This window comes from Equus caballus, chromosome 27 (genome assembly GCF_041296265.1).
Source record: "Equus caballus isolate H_3958 breed thoroughbred chromosome 27, TB-T2T, whole genome shotgun sequence".
Taxonomy (NCBI): Eukaryota; Metazoa; Chordata; class Mammalia; order Perissodactyla; family Equidae; genus Equus; species Equus caballus.
Genome location: NC_091710.1, coordinates 20,154,454 through 20,166,580, shown reverse-complemented (window position 1 = coordinate 20,166,580; position 12,127 = coordinate 20,154,454). Strand labels below are relative to the sequence as shown.

General features: G+C 36.6%; 1 protein-coding gene across 2 annotated transcripts in view; it reads left to right on the top strand.

The window, feature by feature from the left end:
* The window catches only part of FNTA (farnesyltransferase, CAAX box, subunit alpha), a 30,075-nt gene extending 23,275 nt beyond the window's left edge, over positions 1–6,800 (top strand). For both annotated transcript variants that reach the window (XM_023630751.2, XM_070253322.1), the window contains 4 exons: positions 889–1,037; positions 4,756–4,818; positions 5,707–5,878; positions 6,161–6,800. In XM_023630751.2, coding sequence (XP_023486519.1) covers positions 889–1,037; positions 4,756–4,818; positions 5,707–5,878; positions 6,161–6,283 — 507 coding nt within the window. In that variant the 3' untranslated portion in view covers positions 6,284–6,800. The remainder of the gene's footprint in view (positions 1–888; positions 1,038–4,755; positions 4,819–5,706; positions 5,879–6,160) is intronic.
* The last annotated feature ends 5,327 nt before the right edge of the window (positions 6,801–12,127 follow it).

Genomic DNA, 12,127 nt, shown 5'->3' with positions numbered 1-12,127 from the left:
GTTTCCTCTGAACTTTTTTCCAGTAATTGCTACTTTGTCCACTATTCATTATACGAAGAACATTTCGTCAAAATTTTTTTACTTAAAATTTAAACTTTCCTAAATTTGATTAAAAGGATACATTTTCAAAAAGTATTCAGTATTTTTGTTTTATTAGCTTTTACATTTTTGCTATTATTGAATAAGGAATATAACTCCATTAGCTTTTTCATAGTTATCATCCCCAATTTTGCAATGTTTCTAAGTTTCAACCATTTTACTCCTTTTCAAATTGTCTTTATTGGTTCTCTTCTCCCCATAAATTTTTTTTATTAAAACAGCTTTATAATATAATCATTTATATCTAAATACATGTATTTTAATGTAATTTTATCATATATGTGCATTTTTGAATATTTCCCTTTAATATTGTGTATTAATATCAAATCACATAAAATTAATATACTATACTATAGTTAATCATTTTATTTACTGACGTTTTTCCCCCTTGAATTTTCACCCATAAACAGTGCATAAGCATTTAGTTAGATATACTTTTTTTTGCTTTTGATTTAGCTTTAGAGTAGTTCTTCGGTCAAGTAATATAAACATGCCTCTTGGTATCTAAATTGCTCTCAGGAAGACAGTACTGAATTACAGGCCATTTTGGCTTCAGACTCTCACTTTCTGATTTTTTTCCTTCCTCATCTCCATTCCCTTGTCTTTGATGACTTTTCTTCCCCCTCCATTTCCTTGACATGCACCTATCACTTTCCTCCAAGTATATGATGACTCCCACGTCTTCAGTTGTGCCTACTTAGCTTTGCTGAAGTTTGACTTATTTATTTTTATTGTTTATAAATAATAGGACATTTCTAATTGGATATTTTATTTTTCGTTTTCTTATAGGAATTTAAACTTTGGGATAATGAGCTGCAGTATGTAGACCAACTTCTTAAAGAGGATGTGAGAAATAACTCTGTCTGGAACCAAAGATACTTCGTAATTTCTAACACAACTGGCTACGATGATCGTGCTGTGTTGGAGAGAGAAGTCCAGTTAGTAATCTCTTCACTTAGTAACTCATTAAAATATTTGTGTGCCTACCACGTCTCAGGGACTGGGGATACAGCAAAGATAAGACTGCCCCCACTCATACCCTCATGGAACGCATAGGATAGAATACTTGGATGAAACCTTTAGTGACAGATTTACAAATAATATAGTATACTTCTTTGTAGTGTCTTAAGTTTCTTGAAATATTGTTGCTAATACAGATTGAGAAGATATCAGATTTCTTAGTGTCTAACAAGCTTTATTTTAAAACTGTCTCATTAAATTCTATTGCGTTTTAGATAATAGTGCCCAGATGCCATGTTACTCTAGTGCAGGGTTTGGACCAAGTAAGTCTTGGTTGTAGGGGGCTGTCCTGTTCCTTGCAGATGTTTAGCAGCATTCCTGGCCTTTATGCCCTATATATCAGTAGTAAGCCCCTGCCCCGAGTTGTGACAAAAAGAAATGTCCCCAGACATTGCCAGGTGTCTCCTGGGAGGCAAAATTATCCCCAGTTGAAAACTACTGCTCTAGCATACAAATAGAAAAAGTTGTTATAAGAGCTAGAAGTTTCTGAATTGGCATGAATGTCTGTGTTATATTGATAAACATTAACAGCCACCTCCTTTTTGACTTTGTTTTATCTCAGTGTCTGTTTTAAATTTGAACGTGTTTATTGCTTTTATAGCCTGATGAGACCATAGTCATAATTTTAATTACAAAAGTTGCTTTAACACCTGCTGGGCAGAGCTGATTTTTATGGCATGTCTGTCTTTCATCTCCTTTGCCCTTACTTCTGCTTGGATGAGGGCAGCTAGCTTTTCTTTTATCTGTTCGATATAGAGTTCTGGTGATTTAAATTAAAAAAAGAAAGTCTACAATCCAGTATCCTGCATTAACTCTGCTCCAGGCTTCTTTCTGGAGTAGCCACGTGCCCCGCAAGCACACCTTATGCTTTCTTTCCACTGCTCTGCTCTCCAAAGCTGTACTGTCCAATATGGTAGCCATTAGCCACAGACAGCTACTTAAATTCAAAGTAATTAAAATGACATTAAATTAAAAATTCAGTTCCTCAGTTGCACTAGTCACATCTCAGGGGTTCAGTACCCACATGTGGCTAGTGGCTACCGTATTGGACAGCACAGATAAAGAATATTTCTATCATCTTAGGAAGTTCTACTTGAGTAGTATTGATCTAAAGAATAACATTGGACTTTATTTTTTTAAAGATTGGCACCTGAGCTAACATCTGTTGCCAATCTTCTTTTTCTTCTTCTTCTTTTACTTCTTGTCCCCAAAGCCCCCTGGTACATAGTTGTATATCCTAGTTGTGAGTGCCTCTGGTTGTGCTATGTGCGACACTGCCTCAGCATGACCTGACGAGCAGTGCCATGTCCATGCCCGGGATCCAAACTGGTGAAACCCTGGGCCACTTAAGCGGAGCGCGTGAACTTAACCACTTGGCCACGGGGCCAGCCCCAACAGTGGACTTTTTAAAATAATTTTATTATTCTTAATCTTAACCTAAGTACTAGGGCTTAAGTAGAGAAAATTCAGACTCATCATCCAGCACTCCATTTTTTACTTTCTTTTTTCTTTAAGAGTTGGTATTCTGTTTTGAGGATTAGAAAAAAAGTACTCTGAAGGAAAACAAAGTATCCTTTAGAGGGTTCAGGAGCTTTCTTGTCAAAAGGTAGAATGCTTCAGGTTATTCTACCTTGAATTAACCGGTTACTAACTAGGGATTTCAAATATTACACACTCCTTATTTACTGTAGCATACTTCACTAGGTTAGTAATAATAAGATATTTGAAAATTGAATACGAAGAGTTTGGAAAATACAGACTTCTCTCATAGCCTTCAAAGGCATATCACTGGCTTTCTGTTAGCAAATAGAAACAGAAGTAATTAGCCAAGAATCCAAAGGAGTTTTCCATATTAAGGTTTATCATACCCTTAAGATAGGTAAAAGAAATATTTAAAATGCTACGTGTAGCTATAGTTATCTAGAATTTAGTTTAATTTTTCTTAATTCGAAGAATATAGATGTAGCTGATTATTTTCTGTAGTTTTTATTTTTATTATAAAAAGTAATTCACTCTAGCTGTGGAGGAAATTGTACTAAACTATATAAGTAAAACCTCAGAATCTCTCATTCTCTCTCTTTCCCATATCCCGTTCTTTAGAGTGAGTTGCAATTAATGAGAGTCTTATAAATATATTTGCAAACATTTATGCACAGAAATGTAGACAATCATATTATACACATTGGGGCTCACTTAATATATCATGGCCATGTTTCCAGATGAGTACATAGTCTACTAGCACTATTAATAGCAGTTACCATTTATCAAGCATTTACTGTATGCTGAGAATTCTTATTTAATTCTCCTAACAACACTGAGATGCTTGATGAAGACCTTGAGGTTCAGAGTGGTTCTGTAATGTGCCTGAGCGCACACAGATAATAACTAATGGGGCTAGGATTTGAAGCCAGGCAGTCTGACCTCAAAGTCCATTTTTCAGTTATTAAAATAGGTAATGATTTAGTGCACATGCACGTAAATAAAATGTTTTAGCTATTGTCAAAATGAAATTACAAGAACTAGTTAAGACCTGCAAGGACCTGGTTACAAATAACTGAAAACATTAGGTCATGTAAAAGTAGTTGGAAAAACCTTTTCATAATGCTGAATGAGTTTATTATTATTCTCTGTGGAAAAAAATGCTGTTGTAACAGCCCTGCAACAAAACCAAGATCACTAAACTTTAGTCAGTGCCTTACTCATTTGAGTAAGTATATGAAGCACAATTCTGTAACTGCCTTGGAATTTGTTGTTACTGGATCTAAATTGTATTTAATAATCTGGTTAAGGGGAAGAGAAAGGTGGGGAGTGTCCATTTGCCTGGGAATCACATAGTGTACTGGTGACCTTTTGGAATCTAAGAAATATATGTTTGTGTTGGTTTCTTATTTTTATTCTTTGCCTACATAATTTCCATGTTGTCTGTTTTTTATTTTAGCTCCTAAAGTTGTGTAGTTCCTTTTCAGTGACTAAGGATTTGTCTGACATTAGTAGATCTTAGACTTTTTTCTCAAGATTTACCAATAAAAGGAAAATCTCCTTGTTTTAGTTGACATTTCCTTCAGAGGGAAAGCCTAAATTAAAGGAAGCCTCCCACGTTAGTTTCTTTTCGTATTGTTTTTTTGTTTTGTTTTGTTTTTGTTTGCTTGTTTTTCTCCTGCTTTTTTCCTTCCCAAATCCCCCCAGTACATAGTTGTATATTTTAGCTGTGGGTCCTTCTAGTTGTGGCATGTGGGAGGCCGCCTCCGCATGGCCTGATGAGCGGTGCCATGTCAACGCCCAGGATCTGAACCGGTGAAACCCTGGGCTGCTGAAGTGGAGGGCATGAACTTAACCATTCGGCCACGGGGCCGGTCCCTCTTTTCGTATTGTGAATTGAGCTTTCGTGTTAGTTAAATGTCTTTCCCCGGAATTGGTTACAAATATATAGCCGGGAGGAAGTGTGTAAGAACTGACAGGTGCAGATTGGAGGAATTCACTAATTTAGGAATGAGCTAAAGAGTTACCAGCATCCACTAAGACAGATAAGTGAAAGCTCGTATGCAAACTGTGCCATAATCTTATTAAAGCTTTTCCAATTATTGCACTGCTCTTTTAAGTTTATACACATATTTATTTGTGGTCTTTTTCTTACAGGTACACTCTGGAAATGATCAAACTAGTACCACATAATGAAAGTGCATGGAACTATTTGAAAGGGTAAGCAGTTGTTTTGCTTGTTTTAGATAAAAAACAACCTGCTAAAATGATGCATCACAGATTGTGTTCCGTAATCAGATTCTAAAAGGATACTAAAGAATGTATCATTTTTCTACATCTAAGAGCAGAAGCTAACAGTGTCTTGGTATCACCCAAGAAGAGTGCCATCTACTCTTCTCTTCCCCTCACAAGCACAAACCAGCACAGTTTTTAGAATAATCCATGAGTAAACAATAATACGATATTAATTGTATTTATGAATCTTGTGGTCTTTCTGTCAAAGAACAGAATACACATACTCAGTTTCTGTTCAGCTCAGGAGCACAGTAAGACAAGACAGACTGTTTACAGATTGCATAGCCAACCTTTCTGTTTTCATTTCTAGAGATATCCTGTTACAAGTCTCACTCCCTCAGTCGACAAGGTTTCACTTGCCTGGCCACTGACATAACCAGGCTCCTTGTTGAACTTAGAGATCTCTAAGGAAACTAGGCCCAAGGAGCACAAAGTATGGAGTCACATTAGAGATGTGTTCATGATTGGGACCCATAATTATCTGGAGAGCTAAAGGAATAAGGAACTATGTCAAGAGAATCTTTCCTGAGTTTTTTTCCCTTCACTTTAATTTTAAGAAGATAGTTTATTTTCTGCTTTAATTTTGTGTGTTGTAGTTTGAGTTATAAACTTTGGTATTCTTTATAACTAATTTTGCTCAGCTCTTAATTATCCATGATAAAGCTCACATATAATTTAGAAATTTCATTTAGTTTCAACTTCCTTCATTCAAAATAAGTCTCCTTTTCTTGCTTATGCTACAGGGGTCGTTTTCTCTTGATCTTTCTACTTTTTTTTCCTTCGTTCTCAAAATTGAGAGTAATTTTTTCTTAGGATTTTGCAGGATCCTGGTCTTTCCAAATATCCCAATCTGTTAAATCAATTACTTGATTTACAACCAAGTCACAGTTCCCCTTACCTAATTGCCTTTCTTGTGGATATCTATGAAGACATGCTAGAAAACCAATGCGACAACAAGGAGGACATTCTTAATAAAGCATTAGAGGTAAGCTGGTGGGACTCCTTGCTTATCTTTTCAGTATCTCAAAGTGGGGTCTGCCCAGTGCCACTAATATTCATGCCCCTTTTCAACATCATTACTCGGAATTCAATGCAAGGCATGTTCTGCTGTTTAGGGCAACACCCATGACACTGGTGAACATGGTATGTGACTGGTGGTGTATCTCATTTGAACGTGATCTGCGTTGAACTATATTGGCTCAAAAGCATTTGCCCTAGAGATTGACTTATACATTTTCTTTAATGAATTTTTGTTTTTTGTTTTCAGTTATGTGAAATCCTAGCTAAAGAAAAGGACACTATAAGAAAGGAATATTGGAGATACATTGGAAGATCCCTTCAAAGCAAACACAGCACAGAAAGTGACCCACCAACAAATGTACAGCAATAACACCATCTAGAAGAACTTGATGGAACGCTTTTATTTTTTTAAGAGACTCTAATGCAGGAGTTTAAAACTAGAGCGAGCATTCCCTTTGCCTGTGGTGTAAAATGTGCATCGTGCAGGTACTGCTTTTTAACAAGAACTAGGTGTGATGCTGCTTGGGTGCTGCTGCTATTCAGACTAGCTCTAAGTAATGTGATTGTTTCCTAAAGCAAAGTAATTCGGGGGGTGGGAGAAGAAACAGAAAGTCCCATAAAGGAACTTTTGTAGTCTTACCAACATTTACTCTAATCCCTTAGCATCAGCTCCTCCCTAAATGGTATATGCGTCAGGATTTGCAGCATTAATGATTACAGGTCACTTGTATGTAATGGATATGAGGTAACTTAGTTTTGGTTCAGGAAGCAGGGAATGCAGTTGTTACATTAGAGCTGCTGTGCCATGCTCACAGTATCTTGCTATCACTGTAACCAACTAATGCCAAAAGAATGGTTTTGTAATAAAATATAGATGTATCCTAAAACAGTGCCATAGTAGTTTGATTTTTTTAAGTAGCATTTAACTGTATACAAGGGACATTGTATTGGCTTAGAAAAATAATTGAGAAAGAAAATACTGCTATAAAACTGGAGAAACCAGAAACATTATTATGTTAAAGGAAATGTTATTAAAATGTGAATTGGTCAGTTCTTGACTACAAGCAACAAAAGCCACTCAAGGTAGTTTAAACCCACAGAGTTTATTAAGGTGTATAGATAGCTCACAGAATAATTGCCTGACATTCCAGAAATACATCCCCAAACCACACTGCAGAACTGGACTATCAGGTTGCTGTTGCCAGTGCTGGGATCAGGGAACTGCTGAATGAGGCTGCCAGCCCCAGGACCGTCCACATCTGCCACATTCTATGTGAGCACACCTGCCTCCTTCCCCACGTAATGCGGCTCCAAATTAAAGACCCGCTTTAGTGCATCTGATTGGAAAGAACCTAAATGACATCTAAAACTCAACTGCAAAGGAATCTGGGAAATGTAGTTATTTAGCTTTCCAGCCTCTACAATTCAGGTGGACATGCTAGAAAGGAGGTGAAGTGTTGAACAAGCTGGTTCTCTGTGCCTGCTCGTAATTCAATCTCACTTTATCAATAAAGAATTTGTGTTCAGTGTTCAAAGCACCAAACTACAACTAAGGAAATTATATAGAGTAGAATAGTCATCTCTTCTCGAGAACTTAGGAAATAACAGTATTTTAATACTTCCACGAGAAAACATATTTGGGGGGTGTTATTTTTAACATTTTACATGTTTTGTTTTTAGGCTTCAAAAATCTCTGATTTTATATTTGAAATTGTCAAAAGTGTCATCCCTATTTAGACAATTTCAAAGTTGTCATAAGGAACAAAAACTACTGAGAGAGGTTTTCATAAGATAGCATTTACTCTCAGAAACGAGCTCATCAGTGTCCCAAAATTGATTGGATTCAGGGCTGCTGACTCAACATAGCTCATCATAACTGTTTAATAAAAAGCATAATGGCAACTTACTAATTAACATTGAGAAATGTAACTGAAGCAGACCACACAGTTGCATCAGCCTAGCCACTTAGCATTTTCTGTCTGGAGTTTAACTAGGTGGCATTCATTTATCAAAAGTTTGCTTAGTGAGCATGGAATCAGGTGAGGAGGCTCTATGATTTAAATGTATGTAAATTTTAGGCTTTGAGAATCATCATGAGGGCCATTTCCTGTTGGGCAACTGGATACATAGACCTGGCAGCACACTCCTTTCACTGGACCAGCGATTAATGTCTGTGGAGGGGGCTGCTAGTTCAGAACTACTTGCCTAATGACACTGTCACTGTGTTGCTCTTTGCATTGTTGGTGCAAAAACAATTGTGGGTAAAGCTGCTGGTGCCTTAGCACAGATCAAGGCAGTGATAGTTAGCAGTTGTATTCTTCACTGCCGTGCATTCACTGAACAATGTCCTTGATGAATCAGTGGTTCTGTTTTATTCACAATACTTGATCTGTCTTTTCAATATTTTGTGTAACTGAAGGGGAGTATGCGTAAAGCATATCTTTTTGGTTGTCTTGAAGAAAGGCATTTGTGAAGTTGTGTAAGTTGTGGGCCAAACAGGCTGCTTTTCGTGGAATGCCGTTTTTACTTGAACAACTAACCAACTGGTTATTCATACTTGGATGGCTATCATACATTTTTCTCAAAACTGAATGAAATGACCTTCTCACTTCAAGGAAAACAACAGTGTTTGTTACAAATGATAAAATTTGAGCTTTCAAGTGAAAATTTTAATCTTCTACAGTGGGCTTAACAATTTCCCAATACCTACAGACCTTTCTAAAGAAATCAAAGTGATAGTATTAATGAATGCCATCTTTTAATATTCTTTCATTAAGTGTATCAACAACTGGGAGATCTGCATAACTCAATGAACCAATGTTTTCCAAATGACCAATCTATGATGTTACATGCAGATAAACAGTCCATTCAAATTACAAGATGGAACAGGACAAGAAGTGTATTAATAAGGTTGCAGAGTCCACACTGCAACTAACCTTTCAGAAACTACCGCTTGTCAAATTTTGGTGTAATATCATACAAGAATATCCACAACGTCTGAAAAGGCTATTCAGATACTCCCTTTCCAATTACACATCCGTGTGTATGAGTGGATTTTCTTCATCTGTTTCAACCTAAACACCATATTGCAACAGACTGAATGTAGAAGTAGACGTGAGAATGCAGATATCTGCTATTAAGTCAGACTAAAGAGATTTGCAAAATGTAAAACAATGTCATTTTTCTGTTTTTTTTTTTTTACTTGGAAAATGTAAGTTTCATAAAAGATATTTTTGTTAACATGTAATGGGTTTATTGTTTTATTAATTAACTAATAAAATTTTAAAATTTCAAATATGATAAATATCTATGGGAAGGTATCTATGGGTAAGACACTAACCACATCAAGAAAAGCCCGATTTAGAAAAGAGTAAGACACCACCATCTCTGCCCTCAGAGAGCGCAATTTTGAGAGAGACCGATGGTATGCTACTCACCTCAGTGCCTTGAAAAATGTCTACTGGCTGTGTGAAGAAACACGGAACATGGAAGCAGGAGGGGTGATCTGCCTGAGGGAGTCAGGAAGGGTTCACAAAGGAAGACAGATTTGGCTAGTTACATCCTTTAATGAGACCACAAACTCAGTGTTATAATTGCTTATATCCCAGATATTAACTTATAAATTAGCAAGAGAGTTCAGAACATTTCTCTTTGGAAGTTATGTTATAAAAATTAATGGTTTTCAAACTGGGCTGTAACCCATTAATGGACAATTACATCAATCAGTGGGTCTCAACCAGCTTTAAAAAGAAAAAATATATACTAGAAAATGCTTAATTTCATTGAATTCTACTCATATTTCTTTGCTTCTACTTGATTTGGTTTACTCTAGTATTGTTTTCCAGTATTACCGAGATACAATTAACAAGTAATATTGTGTAAATTTAAGGTACACAACATGATGATTTGATATATATTGTGAAATGACTACCAGGTTAAGGTTAGTTAACATATCCATCACCTCACATAGTTTACTTTGGGGGGGGGGAACATTTAAGGTCTACTGTCTCAGCAAATTTCAAGTATACAGTATACTCATTTTTTAAGTGGAAGCTTAGATCAAGACTGTTCTTTCCCAATATAAGCATATAATGCTATACATTTTCCTTGAACTGCTTTAGCTGCATCTCAGAAGTTTTTATATTTTGTATTTCCATTTTCATTCAGTCCAAAATATTTTCTAATTTCCTTTCTTGAGACATCCTCTTTGACCCATGGGTTATGTAGACCTGTGTTTAATTTCCAAGTGTTCAGAGATTTTCCTGTTATCCTCTGTTACTTATTTATTGGTTTATTTTGTTTTTATTGGTTACTCTAGGGATTACAAAATATGTATTCAACTTTTCACAGTCTATTTAGAACCAATATTTTATCACTTCAGTTGCCATGTAGAAACCTTACTGCCATATAGGTCTCCTCCCCCTCCACCATTTATGCTACACGTGTCTTATGTGTTACACCTACTTGCATCATCAGACAATTTTGTACCTTTTGCATTCAACCACCAAACATTTTAAAGAACTAAGAAAAGAAGAGTAGTCTATTTACCCAGCTATTTCCATTTCTGTTACTCTTCTTTCATTCCTGATGTTCCAAGTTTCCTTCTGGTATCATTTCCCTTTTCTCTGAAGAAACTTCTTTCAGCAATTCTTTTAGAGTAAGTCTGCTGGTTGCAAATTTTCTTAGTCTTCCTTCATCTGAAAATGTCTTTATTTCACCTTCATTCCTGAAGGATATTTTCACTGGATATAGAATTCTGGGTTTACAATTCTTTCGGCACTTGAAAAATGTTATGCTACTTCCTCTGGCCTTCATAGTTTCAGATGAGAAATGTACAGACATTAGAATGGTTACATGTCATTTCTCTCTGGCTGCTTTCAAATTTTTGAGTTGGTCTTTAGTTTTCAGTAATTTGATTTTGATATGTCTGGGCATGGATGTCTTTAGATGTATCCTGTTTGTTCAGCTTCTTGAATTTGTAGGTTTGCATTTTTCACCAAACTTGGAACATTTTCAGCCATTATTTCTTCAAATATTTTTTCAGCACTTTCTTTCTCTTCTCCTGTGGGACTCCAATGACAAGCATGCTAGACTTTCTGTTCTTGTCCTGCAGGTGCCTGAGGTTCTGTACATTTTTTCCTATCTTTTTCTCTCTGTTGGTCAGATTGAATCATTTCTATTAATGTGTCTTCAAGTTCACTAACTTTTTCTTCTGTCGTCTCCATTCTGCTATGGGGTCTATCCAGTGATTTTTTTGTTTTGGTTATTATATTTTTCAGTTCTAAAATGTTTACTTAATTCTTCTTAAGTTCTATTTTTTACAGATACTTTTAACTTCTTTTACAATGTTCATGACTAAGCATTTTTATAATAACTTTTAATGTCTTTGTCAGACATTAATCCCAACGTGTGTCCTCTTGTCACTGGTAACTGTCAATGGTCTTCCCATGCAAGTTGAGATTTTGGGATACTTGATATGCCTAGTAATATTTTACTGTAACTGCATTCTGAACGTTATGGGACTCTGATTCTTGTTTGGATCCTATGGAGAATGTCAATATTTTTATTTTAGCAAGCACTTGCCCTAGTTAGGTATAGGTCAAAGTTCCAGCCCTCTTTTTGTGTGCTGTGTCCCAAAGTCAGTTCACTTGTCAAATCTGCAGTGCTATTTGGATGAGTCTCGTGTGCACCACCCAGTGGTTAGTCTGGGACCTGGGCAGAAATCTACCCGTTAGCACAGTACCCAAAGTCTTTGGTATGCCCATTAGGATCAGATCTATGATGTGCAAGTCAAGGGTGAGCCCAAGAGTTCATAAAAAACTTCATGGGGTTGCTTCCTTGATCTCTTCCCTTTCCACTTTCTTCCCAGTACTTTCTAGTTCCTTGGGGCTCCTCATTTCAGTTCAGACCAGAAACCTCCCACTTCTGGTGAAACTGCCCACTTGCACAATTGTGCCATAGCACTGGGAAAACAGAAAACAAAGCAATGGAGTTTGTCTCTGCCCTCCTCAAGTTGCAGCTCCACTGGACGGGAAGGAAGATCGTGTTCTCAGAGTTTTGGCTCCTGGGGTTTTTGATGGCCAGCCACTTTTGCTTCTGCCCCTGCTCCTGCCACAGGACTGACTGGAGGCTGGGGTGCAAGGAAATGAAGTAAAAGGAGAGGATGAAAAAACAGAATTTTCTCTACTCTGAGTTTTAGGAGTTCCCTTTTCTG